This window comes from Semicossyphus pulcher, unplaced genomic scaffold (genome assembly GCF_022749685.1).
Source record: "Semicossyphus pulcher isolate SPU_LCO1_2020_fin unplaced genomic scaffold, fSemPul1.0.p SCAF_13, whole genome shotgun sequence".
Taxonomy (NCBI): domain Eukaryota; kingdom Metazoa; phylum Chordata; class Actinopteri; order Labriformes; family Labridae; genus Semicossyphus; species Semicossyphus pulcher.
The window spans coordinates 9,399,346-9,412,655 of record NW_027211637.1 but is presented as its reverse complement, the minus strand read 5'-3'; the positions used below and the strand labels follow the sequence as shown (position 1 = coordinate 9,412,655).

General features: G+C 40.9%; 1 protein-coding gene across 1 annotated transcript; it reads left to right on the top strand.

Annotated features, from left to right (window-relative positions):
* The first annotated feature begins 2,565 nt into the window (after window positions 1-2,565).
* Window positions 2,566-11,749, top strand: tmem115 (transmembrane protein 115). Its single transcript, XM_069660924.1, has 3 exons — window positions 2,566-3,925; window positions 5,015-5,379; window positions 7,384-11,749. The coding sequence occupies exons 1-3, from the start codon at window positions 3,434-3,436 to the stop codon at window positions 7,673-7,675; spliced, it is 1,149 nt and encodes a 382-aa protein (XP_069517025.1). The 5' UTR covers window positions 2,566-3,433; the 3' UTR covers window positions 7,676-11,749.
* Window positions 11,750-13,310: the final 1,561 nt, after the last annotated feature.

Below are 13,310 nucleotides of genomic sequence, written 5' to 3'. Positions count from 1 at the left end.
TTTTATGTGTCTTCATTGCTAAATTGTTATCCAGTAGGGAAGCAGATGTACAGCTTATTATCGATTATATGTGCCCTCCCCAAACCCTACCTCTCCATTCAGTTTGCAGGCCTTCGCCTACTCTGTTGTCAGAGAGGCACTGCAAGCTATAGATATCGGAAAGCAACTGGAGCGGATTAGCTCGATCCATACTTTTTTTAAAGCTCTGTGCCCCTTTAAATGCTGAACCAATTGCATATCTACAGTATTTAATTTGTCCATTTCTACTGGGGTTATTCCTCAGGTCTGGAAAGATGTGTATGTAGTCCCACTGCATAAGGGTTGGGATAAATCAATACTTAATAGCCTATCGTCCGATTTCCAAACTCTCCTGTCTTGCTAAAGTCTTAGAATCTTTAGTTAATAAACAGCTCAAATCATTCATCTCCAGTAATGCTGTTTTGAGTCCACATCAATCTGGGTTCAGAGCAAATCACAGTACTGTCACTGCTATTACAACTGCCACAGATGACATTATCTCTGCTGTTGACAAAGGGAAATGTTGACCACTCTTTGCTCCTTCTGAGACTGAGTGAGGTCGGTTTTGACTCAGTATCCTGTAAATGGTTCCAGGACTACCTATCACAGAGACAGCAATGTGTTGTTTTAGGAAATGATCGCTCTGTGTTTTTACCACTGTCAAAGAGGGTTCCACAAGGTTCAATACTAGGTCCCATCTTATTTACAATTTATATCAACAACATTGCATCCGCTATAATAAAATTGTTAACACCTATATTTATGCTGAGGATACAGTTCTGTACTGCTTTGCTAACACTGCCATTGCAATCCTCCAGAAAGCTTTTGATCAATCACAACATGCTCTGTTAAATCTGAAACTTGCTCTCAAGGCAAACAAGACCATATATATATATAATATATGTTTTTCTCTAGAGCCAGGGACATTCAAGACAATGGTTTACATATCATAACTCTGACAGGACACAGCACTAAAAGAGTCTCTGAGTACAAATATCTTGGCATCTGGTTTGATCAAAAACCTTACTTTCAAATTTCATATTAACTTGCTAGCAAATTAAGACAAAAATCGGATTCCTCTACAGAAACAAAGCTAACTTCCAAATGCCAAGCAGAAAACAGATAATTGAAGCCGTCTTTATTCTGTTCTAGATTATGGTGACGTTATCAATAGGCACGCCTCTGCCTCCACTCTTACACCCCTAGATTCCATTTACAACTCCACCTTCAGATTCATCACTGGTGACAGTTACTCCACTCATCACTGCATTTTATATGAAAAGGCTGGTTGGGCACCTCTAACAGTAAGACGTGACAGGCGTTGGTTTTTATTTATTTATAAAGCTTCAATTGGCAACGTGCCACCGTATCTCACCTCCTTACTAAACCGGTCTCACAGTCAGTATTCAACACGTTCCAGTAATTGGCTGATGCTTGTCCCACGGGCAAACCGTGTATTTGGAAAAACTGCTTAGCTTCTCTGCTGCACTCACATGGAACACTTTGCAACATACATTAAAACTTCACACATTCTGCCTTTGTGTGTAACTGCTTTTAATTGTGTTGTTGCCATTCTTTGCATTTATTCTGTTTGTGCATATTGAGTTTGTTGTACTCTCGACATCATTGAAAATGAGGACATGCCCTCAATGATTCCTCGAGATTTAAATAAAGGTTGAATGAATGAATATGTGTTATTTACCCATTTTAAAGTGAGAACAATATGAGTCAACTAAATATCATAATGATAAGAGCAAATTAAACCATAGGAAATGTGTTAGTTCCATAGACATAAGATAGCCTAGGTATTACACAGGAGAAAGACATAGTTTACTATTTGCACAGTGCAACTACAGGGTCCAACAACAAAAGGAGCTAGCTATGCAGCTAACAGTGGTTTGAGGTTTTAGATCCTTTATTATCCATTTTTGACCCTTTAAGCATACAGTGGTTTAAATTAACCATAAGTAAAAGCCATGCCTTGTTTTTGTTGTATAAAAATAAAAAGAGTACCACAGTGTCAACAAAATTTAAGTTTGATTTTTGCTAAGTATTTATTATGCAGAATGGCTCCTTTCACATTGTCTGGAATCATATTGGTTATTTACAACAGCTTATTTACGCTAATTAACTGAGTTTTATGCTCATATTTTTTTCAGCACAATATTTATCAGCAAAATCATTTCTAAGTATAGCAAAAACGCTGTGGTAAATTATTTAACCAAATATATAAACAATCAGAAAGTGGACATATCCTACTTTTATAAACTTCAGAATTGTACTTGCATGAATATATCCAGTTGCTGTAGACCACAGACAGCTAAAATACCCACTCAGTCGTTTTAAATATCTATTTTTTCCCCAGTAAAAGTTACTTTGGTTGCCAACGTGGAGGATGCTTACCACAGGGTGCTAACCAAATACGTCGCATTAGAACTCGGTTTCCCAGCATGCTTTGGTGTTAAAAGGTTACGTGACTTGACGTTTTTTCACCGATTGTTGATGACGGTGGCAGACAGCGCAGGTCAGTAGCTAAGTGGTGTAACAGGGAGGAGGAGTGCCTACCAGGATAATATAATTTCATCTGGCGACCTGCTCTCAAAAGACGGAAGAACAATCAAATCACAGCGAATGAAACCAATATAGTATGTAGAACCTGGGAATTACACGCGAGTCGACGCTGGTTTATAAGCGTCTCTAACATTGTTTTGAAGGCCTGTTGCTAGCTACGGGAAATCCTCGGGCTAGCCCGGTAGACACCGGGCCGAGAGAGTGTAGAAGTCCAGGACGTGAGTTCCGTGGACCGGTTTGACCGATCTCGTTGTATGGTTGCTTGCTGTCCTATGTTATACTCAAACAAAGACGTAACCTCTCCTCTTCCTCCGTGACGGATAAATCAGCGTAACACAAGACGCTTTATTTTGACAGCTAGCTAACATTAGCTGTCCTGTGTTTACAAGCTAGCTTAGCCAAGATCCCCAAAGAAGTTGTCGTAAGTTATATTTTGTCAGTTATGATTTGCATATTTGGCTCCTACTACCTGCATGCTACCTGGTGGTGAACTCTAAGCTTGTTTTGCATTTGTCTACGCAGACTGAAGGTCGCCAGCTAGGCAGCTAGATCAGTAGGAGTCTTGGCTAAGGTTATCACATCTTCATACTTATCTACTGAAGCCTACAGTTTGTAACCTTACTGAACCAAGGCTACATTTAATCAGTTAAAATACAGTAACCCGGATGAAGGCTCACAGAGAAGTGTGGATTTTGATACCGTCGGGACACAAATGTGTCACCTGTTTTGCTTGGCATTATTAATCCCGTAACAGCAACCAACATCTGCTGCAACAGAAACTCATCTGCTCTTTCATCTCTTGAGCTGATTTGCTCAAGAAGGATCCTCTTCGGAACAGACCACAATGAATCGTTACCTGCCGGTGGCTCGACAGCACTTTCTGGCTGCACTTGCCAGCACCAGTGTGGTGGTAAAAGCTATTAGTGCTGTGGTGGTCGTCCTCTATCTGTTGTCGTGGGCTATCGACACTCCATACGCACTGGGGGTGACCCCAGGCTACCTTTTTCCACCCAATTTCTGGGTGTGGACACTGGTGACCCATGGGGTGATAGAGCAGCATGTCTGGGGTGTTGCGGCCAATGTTGGGACAGTTATGGCCTGTGGACGTCTGCTGGAGCCTCTGTGGGGCGCCCTGGAGCTCCTGATCTTTTTTGCAGTGGTCAATGTCTCTGCAGGCCTCCTAGCAGGCCTCTCCTACCTCCTCACCTATGTTGCCACCTTTGACCTGGACTTCTTGTTTGCTGTGCGCATCCATGGAGCTGCTGGCTTCCTGGGAGGTGTCCTGGTGGCGCTGAAGCAGACCATGGGAGACACTACAGTGCTCCGAGTGCCACAGGTGAGGATAACAAATAACGCAAGCTATTTTTCGCCTTCTTCGATGCTTGAGTTTGTACCAGAGCAGTGAGGAGTGGGATGGAATAGTTCTATTGAGAATATAGCCAAACAAGAATGTAAACAGCACTGGAAACCAAGCCACCAGTCCATGACCTGTGAACATAAACAAGCCTGTCTCAGATTTTGGCCAGCACACATCAAGGATGCAGCCAGCCACGGCCACAAAATAGACCCATATGTTCTTTTTTCAGTTTAAATTATTAGAGAATTTCACAGTGGATAAACAAAGAGTCGGAACAAGAAGAATTCCAAATGTGAAAGCGGTGTGTGTCAGATACTTAAGGCTCTGGATATGTATAGTGTGCTTTCAGCTATTAAGGAAGCATAATGAGTTAAAAGTGTACCTTTTAAAATTGTCATTAATAAGATGGTATAGGGATGGCCCAATGCCCAAATGTACACACTTACCACCAGTATTGTGTTTAAAATAAGTTTACTAAAGGATTATATAACCCAGTAGAATCTTTTTTTTTGCTCTAATTACATACATATAAAACTTCCTATTTTTTTTGTTTGTTTGTTTTTGTTTTTGTTGTTCTTTTAATGATGAAATGAGATGGTAATGAATGTTGTTTTTGTGCATAAAATACAATGTCATGCTGTTGCATTAAAAAGACATAGGTACTTACCTTGCCTGGGTCTCTGGTTTGGGCATGTGATAATCTTCCATATTTGGACAACACTGCGATCTGTTAATTTGCATTTAAGATGAAATGTAAGGGCCTTCTACAGAGGAGCATACATGCTGAGTGTCCAAATAGAGTTTAGTTTGTGCTAAACACATATTCGTTTTACATCCCTAATGTGTCCTTTAAAAAGGCAGATCACTCTGTGTTTCTTCACTCTTCTTCTTGATACAGCTGACTGTAATTCCTGCCTGCCCCCCTGGCCTGTTAACCGCTATTGTTTGGTGTTCCAATTCCTGAACCTAGCTGGGTTAAGGGAATTGTGGGAACTGGCAGGCAAGGTGGTATTTAGAAAAAAAGGCAGTGCCTTTACCTGATGATTTTTTCTCACCCTCACATCTCAGGTGAGACTCAAAGCAGCACCAGCTCTGGTCCTCCTCCTACTGGCCTTACTGCGCCTGTCTGGCCTCCTCGACAGCTCTGCCCCGCTTGCTGCGTACAGCTATGGCACCCTGTCCGGCTGGGTCTACCTGCGTTTTTACCAGAGGCACAGCAGGGGACGCGGCGACATGTCGGACCACTTCGCCTTTGCTAGCTTCTTTCCTGAGGCGCTTCAGCCGGCTGTGGGGCTGCTGGCAGGGCTGGTCCACTCAGCCCTGGTGAAGATCAAGGTTTGCAGGAAGATGGTGAAGAGGTACGATGTTGGGGCACCCTCCTCCATCACTATCAGCCTTCCAGGGACCGACCCACAAGATGCAGAGAGGAGGAGGTGAGTCAGACCAAACCGGAAAGAGTTAAACTACATAAAGGAAATGCATAAATAAAATATGCACCCAGACAGTCAAATACATACCCTACTCAGGTGTGTTGTGTTTAGTTGTATTGACTTAGCAGGCTGCTGAGCCTTTGTGCTCTGTTTCAGTTGCACTCTTCAAACAGCTCATACACGCATAAGCTCTAGAACACACAGACTATCTTGCACATTCAAGAACAACTCTCAAGCTGTCCGACGTTACTTTCCTCCAGGTAATGCTCTCTCACACACACACACACACACACACACACACACATATACAGAACTGCAGTCCTGTAATTGTCAGGGCGTAATTAGACTTTTTTTAGCTAATGGTTAAGTCACACACCACATAACTGCAACCTTGGTTAGACTCCAAGTTGGTGGAACTTCATATGTTCTGTGTTTACAAGTATAACTTTAAACTTTCAGAAGTTTTCGTTTAGTCTGGGTTTTCTGAACACACTTACACAGCAGCACATGTTCTGTTCGCAACTTAAAGCTTCCCAGTTACAAACATCAAATAAACGAAACAACATTTTTATCCACTATCTGGTTGAACTTTCCATCTGCATACTGCTCATCCTGGTTTGGGGTGCGTTTTCTTCCTTTATGATGTCCATTCAATATGGCTGCCATGCAATGAAATGTAGGACTCTGTAAATGCTTTGCTTTTATTAGCTACTGGTTGCGAGGTCTGCATGGGAAATTAACGTTATGGTGATGATGTAATAATCAATCTCCTGAAAAACTGGGGAAATTCAATGAAAAAATGATGTTCCCCCCCAAAAATGCACTCATTTGATGCCTTTTTGTCATGAATGTGATTATTATAGGACAGTGTGAGAGAACAGTTTTAAAAGTTAGTTAGTTCCTGTTTTGTTTTTTAAATCAACCAACTTACTAACTAACCCAATAACTGCACAAGCATTTTTTCCACACATTTTGAATACAGTATCAAAGAATTTTGATTATGTAGCTCTTAGAAATAGAAACTGGAAACTGCTTACTAACCTTGGTTACAAAACGGTCATAGGGTTCATAGGATAGAATATCACAGTCCATGTTAACATCTTTATTGTCAGCACGCTGCTGCTGTGATGCCACAGGTGTCAGTTGAATTAATCAAACGAAAGAAATAAGAAAACATTAGCCCCTTGTTCACTGCCAGTTCAAGGCTGGATTATTACGCCTCTGTTACGTTCCGTCTTCCATGTGAAACGCAGGCGGAATGACTTTGGCCCACCATTCCACCTCTGAGCCGGCATCGGAGGTAGTAACAGAGGCGTAACAGAGGCAAAACAGCGTCCGTGTAAACAGCGGAGCCAGCAGGGCGGAACAGCGCTGTGTGTGTGTGTATTTGCTCTCTTGGAACAAATATGAGGTCCACAACATGTCCACAAATAGAAATTTGACAGTACCATGTGTACGACTGAGTCAGTGAGACACAAAAAAGACAGAAGTGATAATAAACAGTTAATACTACAGCTTTCATTTACTGTTGATGCACGGAGATATGAGGTCGGGGTTGGTGAGGTTCTTCCGACTTTCCGAGTGGGAAATCCTACCTCAGGAGGTGTTCCAGTTGAAATTTCTGACTGGGAACTCGGAAATTCCGACTTCTGAGTACAAATGCACCATTGGTCCAGTGTAACATGGCATAAAATGGCAAAGGCTGCATGACGGCGCAGCTTCGATACGGCACTGAGGCAGAACCGCAGTGTAATGAGGGCTATTTGACATTAAAGTCGGATGTCTTTCAACTGGGATTACTCACCTCAGACTTGAGGTTATATTGCTATATGGCTCACTTAACAGCAGTTGTTTCATACATTAATTAAAGCACAGTGATGCTATTAAAGTATTAGATTACATCTTAATGGGAGCAGTGAAACAATAAAATACAGGCCTCCCTTGTTGCAAAGCTGTACTGCCCTCTGTGATCAGTAACAAACCTCTCTCTTTCGGTTTTCCTTATAGACAACTGGCCCTCAAGGCTCTGAACGAGCGTCTGAAGCGTGTGGAGGACCAGTCCGCCTGGCCCAGCATGGACGACGAGGAAGACGATGAAGAGGATGAGGTCAGAACCGACACACAGCCTCTCCTCCCAGGTGGCCGTGACCCCTCCTCCTCCACACCGAGACCAGCAGGGGGACCAGTCAGCACCTCATCGTCCTCAATGTCACAGAGCGGCGTAGTGGCATCCACAGGCGGATCGCCACACCCAGAGTCCAGCATCATCAGCTTCGAGGATGCACCTTCTAGATCGTAACAAATAGAACGCACATGTACAGATACACACGCTCTGTCTGTGTCACTGGCAGGTATACTGACATATTCAGTTCCCTGACTAGTTTACAAATATATCCAGTGACGGTGATTAGGCATACTCGATATCACACACACACACACACACAACATCAACAGTTCATACACACGATTGTGTGCTCACAAACACTCTGTCAATGTCCTAGTGAAGCCCATTGAGGGGCTTACTGTACAGTGCTTTCAGTTCAGACATGTTGGCCGTAAATGCTCAGTGTAGTTGGGCAAACAGGACACTTAATACTTCTCTTCCTTCATACATTGGAGTCTCTGGGAATTCTGTTTTATCTGGACTTAATCCCAACTTGCAGAGCTCTGTCCCTGCTTTCTGTGTGTCTTTCTCTTGCTTTCTAAATAAATAACAAATTGGGTGTAAAATATTCTTTTTGTTAGTCTTTATGGGGCAGCCTCAGTTGTTCTCCTATCGATTGCCACGAGAAAGCCGTCAATGACAGAGACTCACACAAAATATTTGATTCTTGATGAAAGTCCGACTCTGAGCACACCGGTTTGACATGTGCTGAGAAATGGCGGCTAGTGACATTAGCTTTTGTTAACTGGTTCTACATATGTAACCAAGTTTGCAACGGAGGAAGTATGAAAAGTACGTGCTCGGCAGTAACTGCCAGACCAGAGGAGAGAAGCTGCTGCAGGTCGGTCCTGCTGATGAACTATGATGCAACTTCAAGATTTGAAGAGGTGCCGGATGTAAAGAATTTTCCAGACCAGGTTAATTTGCCGCCTGTTGTCTCTGGAACAAAAGACAGAGAAAAAAAACTATGTTCCAATTTTTTTATCCCCCATTGAGGTTCAATGGAAAACTATTGTGTTTTTTTCTTCTTGGTTGGTTCAAAACATCTGTACAAAGTTCTAAGAAACAAACACTTTGTTTCTGAACAGCAACAAGACACGTTAATGGCGTTACACTCGCACAGAACTCTGGATGGCGGTCATGATTTTTCTCATGAGTTTATTTTACTTTTAAGGCTGACTACTCCATTAGCATCATCCCTTCCCCCTTTAAACTTCCACCTTGTATGATCTGAAATGATACAAGAATTGGCTATAGCTTTTCAGTTATCTGGGTGCATTTGATGCAGAGCAGTGGTCACTGTTTGTCACGGTTGTATTTGTCATCTCTGCACAGTTACAAATGCAGAGAAGTGATCAAGTGCAGGAGAAGGGCAGAGAGTAGGCTTTTGGGGTATTTACAGACTGCTAATATTGTTGGGATATAAAATCACAATGATTAAGAATTTGCAGATTCAGAGTTTGTGTGTGCGCTGTTAACCCTGCTTTCATTTGTTGCATCGCAGCCCTGACTCATGAGGATAAACAACCTCATATAGACAGAGGATGCATGCAATAAACAGTTACCCAGTCACGTCCTTTGTACTTGTGATATGTTCAATTTCTTAAATCACAGAGCAAGCAAGGGCCCATTGTGAATCATTTTCTAGAGAGGTTGATGGGCAGCTAAATTATTTTGTCTGAAATGCTTCATAATTTCTACTCAGACCAAAAGGTCAGTGATTCATTCATTTGGTGGACAGTCATCACTGGAAATGTCTCAGACTATTATGCTAATGATCAGCTCAGCAAATTCTCCATTTCCCACCTGTCCTTGTCCATTAGTGTCAGATGCAGCCAACAAATTGCTTCAGACGATGGATCACAGTGTTGACAGTCTGCTAAATTGTTTTGAGACTTGTGAACTTTTAATCTCAAGGTTGAAAATGTTCATGATTGAGAAAGGAATTTCTCACTAGTTAAGTGTAAGTTAAAGTACATAAATTGATACTTAATTTGTCACCCTTTAAAATTAACTTAAATCTTTTCCTAATTATCTCAACGGCTCCTTCAAAAACATTGCAAATGAAGAATTTAAAATGTTTCCATCAAGTACAGTAATGTGTTGTTGCATGTTAAATTCAAATGTGATGGAGTTCTGTTTTTCAGAATTAATAATCTGTTTTGTCCAAAAATAATCCTGCAGTGGCCTTGCTGATGATTTAATTGGTTGCATTTGATGATTTAATCAAATGTGACCAAAGACACAGCTGTGGGTGGTAAAGTCTCCTCTTCCTGTGTCTGCCCAGATGCAGCAGTTTGGGATTTTTTATTAGTGGAATTGGAAATGATTCAAATTTAAGCACCAAGTTAAGTAATTTTTATATTTATCTAAACCTTATACAAAACCCTTGAAATACTTTGTAAAGGTTATATCCATGTAGGTGTCATTTGGGAAATAGTGGAATTTATCAAATGGAAAGAATGTGCAGAGTTATGTAAGTCTGATTCCTGATAAGCTTTTGGGTTTTCTTTCAGCGGTTCTGTGGAAACATTCAGCCCACAGATTCCTTCTCAGTGTCTGGGCCTAACATGGCCAATGCATTACACATTTTTGTTTGATTGATTTTTGACTGATAACAAAATAGACTGATATAAGACAGGATTTTTAAAGTTGTGGAATAAGTAAAAAAATGTGTAGGGGCCCTGAGCGATGTCCAGCAAAATCCACCCTATCTGGTGAAATGAAAACAAAGGAAAGACAGTTGCTTTTCTCCTGATGGAAATGTGTTATGCACGGGAAGTGATAAGCCATATTTGTGTGATGAAATTCTGTGTGTTCTGTCCTGTGTTTCCTCCTTGTTCCTCCTGCTCATTTCACTGTGCTTTTATTGTGGAAGTATGTTTTGCAAGATGTGGAGCGTTCTTTAATTAGTCTGTGTGAGTGGTGACATTTACATGAAGAAATGGACAAAGTAATGACAGTGTCTGCCACACTTCAGCTGCAGTCATCTGAAATCTCTGAAAGTATTCACAGTAGCATAAAGGAATTGTGAAAACCTGTCACATTATAATTACTGTTAATAACAGCACAATGACACTTGCGGTGTCGTTCACATACCATTTTACATGCAAGTTACTCTAGAAGAAGCATGATAGTTTTTCTTTTGCTTAGCTGCTGGCCCAACTCAGCTTGCATCAGACAATAAATGCCAGCAATGCAGCGAAACACAGTCTAACATTTTGCCTGAAGATAACTGAAGTTGTATTATTCTGGTACAGTTGTGTAATTTGATCAGTGAGAAGGTGGAGGAATGCTGTAGTTGGCAGTTCTGGGATTTTAGATTGAGCCTGGCTGCTCTGACTGGACAAAACTGGACAAAACTCCATTCTCCTCCCTTGTTCCCTTTGTTTTGTTTCTGTGTTCTCATTTGTTCTGGTTGTAAACATCCTAATAGAGGAGACAGGAATTCAATCACATACTGTCTGTTTGATTAATGCCAATTAACAGTTGGAGTTGAACAAGAAAAGCTGCAGTTGGAGGGTAATGAATGATGTCAGTTCTGTCTCTGAGTTTGTCAGCGGCCAAATCTTTGTAGTCAATGAACAAATGCTAAAATGCTAACGTTACAATGTGGCTACATAAATGGTTCAGAAGTTGTTTTTCTGCTGTACACCAGTATCTTGTCTTTATTTAACCCACACCACAGGCGGGCAGACTATTTTTCTCCATCAGCAGGTGTTTTCTCAGTTATACCCAAAAAATAAGATTTTTGCTGTTTTGGTTTCCTGTCAAAATGTCTTTAAGAAAGGAAAGAGTACCCAGATTTATTTGCATCTCCCCATTGCCTACTTTACGCCCCACTTGGATGTCTGCCACAAATTACCTTCAAATCTTTCAGTTTAGTAAAATAGTGACTTTGGGGTAACACTGGCCTCACTGACGTGTGGATGAAAGCCCTGCCCTTTTCCTGCCATGAGATGAATTTCAGATTACTGTTGACACTGCTCTGTTTATTTATCCTTCCTGGTAAAGGTGGTCGTTAACAGCTATTTTTTCTATAGTTTTAACTTTTTTTTATTTTCCATATCTGTCCCCACTTTGCACCAACAGATCTTGTTCTTACTAATAACAGTCTCTTTGCTCTCTTTGCTGTGGCTGTGGCACAGACTTTTCTGTTTAGTTTTCAGATATATTTCTTTATCTCTATATGAAATAAAAGAGGATTGTATGAAATTAAAACAAGTGTTTCGCTTTTTGTTTTGTTGGTGTGGTAATGTTTACTGTCTTACTGTGCATATATCTGTGAATTTACTGCAACAATGAGCTAGGGTTGTGGGTTGCCTCTGTGGTTTAACCATAGACTATAAATAATGGACATAGCCACCCTAACCCATCACCCATTTGTTTCTCAATTGTGTAAATGAAGCCTTAAGCTTGAGATTTGGCAGCTACTATGTTGCTTTTCTGAAGTCAGAAGTTTCCATTTTTGGATGAGAGGGTAGTGCTGGGGCACGGGGTTGGCAAACGCTAAGTTATCGAAGCTAAACAGTGTACACCCGTGGCTGATTCATTAGATGGTAAATGGGCTTGTTTACCCTCATTTTTTCCCACTGAGTAAGATTCAGTTTGTGGTGGTGGCTGACTGCACGCTGTTGTTTATTAGTCAGACTACAGAGGTAGTAAACTCTCCCCTTGCTCGCCCAAATTTCTGATGAGAGCAGCGGGTTAACTACACGTACTGGGTAACTTAAAATAATAAGTCTTCTCATCACTATTTTCAGCCGTAATTTCCCCAGGGGACAGCCAACTACATTTCTGACTACTATGCACTCGCCCACAAATAAATATATGTGATTTAACACTGAACAGACTAACAAGCCAGGTATGGCGAGCGCAGTATACCTGCCACTTGCTACTAGTGCAAAAATAGCAATACAATATGAATACAATTTTACTCCCAGAAAAAGCTTGAGCACAGACTTCTTGGACAGCCATTTAGTGCCATAAACCACACAACAGGCCAGATTATTTGTTTAAATTCTGCATTTAAAAAATCCTCAAAAGGAGCCAACAACACGAACACAGCTGGGAGGTTAACTCCAGTGACAGAATGTATACAGGTGTCACCAAAGTGACCCCACCCTTATAATTTAAGGCTTAATACATGTTTAAAACATGTTTAATCATGCTGTAAAATGGCCATTTCAACATGGTTTACATACATGACCATTTACAGGTTGGATTACCAGGTATTACATGTTAGGTGGTTGATATTGAGTCCCTTCTTTAACCATCCACTCTTAAACTTTCTGACCTACAAAATGCAGCACCAGAGACTGCATTGGTAATTAAGCATTGGGCCGAATAATTTAAAGTTTGGAGAGAGTACTAGAATATCCTCCTCAAGTCAAAGCAAACCATATTGTCAAGAAAAAAATATAAAATAATCTATATTGACCACTCCTCATCCCAGGGTCACACAAAAAAAGACAACATAAATTCAAACATAACCTAAATTAAACTGGGCAAAACCAGCAGAACGGTTGGTAATGCTTAGTATTATATTAATTATTAATAGCCAGATTTAGGACAAAACTCTTAGAATTTATCTGACAGATTATCAGTGTTGGGAAAGCTACTTTGATAAACCTTTGCAAGCAACCCATAACTTTACACTAGAAGAAGTCAAACAACAGTATGAAGCTGCCCTAAGGATATTTGTAGTTCGATGTACTAAAGCTGCTTATGAATAAATGCTCATAAATTCAAACTAAAAAATTAACCATGT

What these genes read in the sequence shown, in the direction of transcription:
- tmem115 (XM_069660924.1), top strand. Translation starts at nt 3,434, where the DNA reads ATGAATCGTTACCTGCCGGTGGCTCGACAGCACTTTCTGGCTGCACTT. An exon ending in CAGTGCTCCGAGTGCCACAG is followed by an intron (nt 3,926 to 5,014) that starts GTGAGGATAACA and finishes CTCACATCTCAG; the next exon opens with GTGAGACTCAAAGCAGCACC. An exon ending in CAAGATGCAGAGAGGAGGAG is followed by an intron (nt 5,380 to 7,383) that starts GTGAGTCAGACC and finishes TTTTCCTTATAG; the next exon opens with ACAACTGGCCCTCAAGGCTC.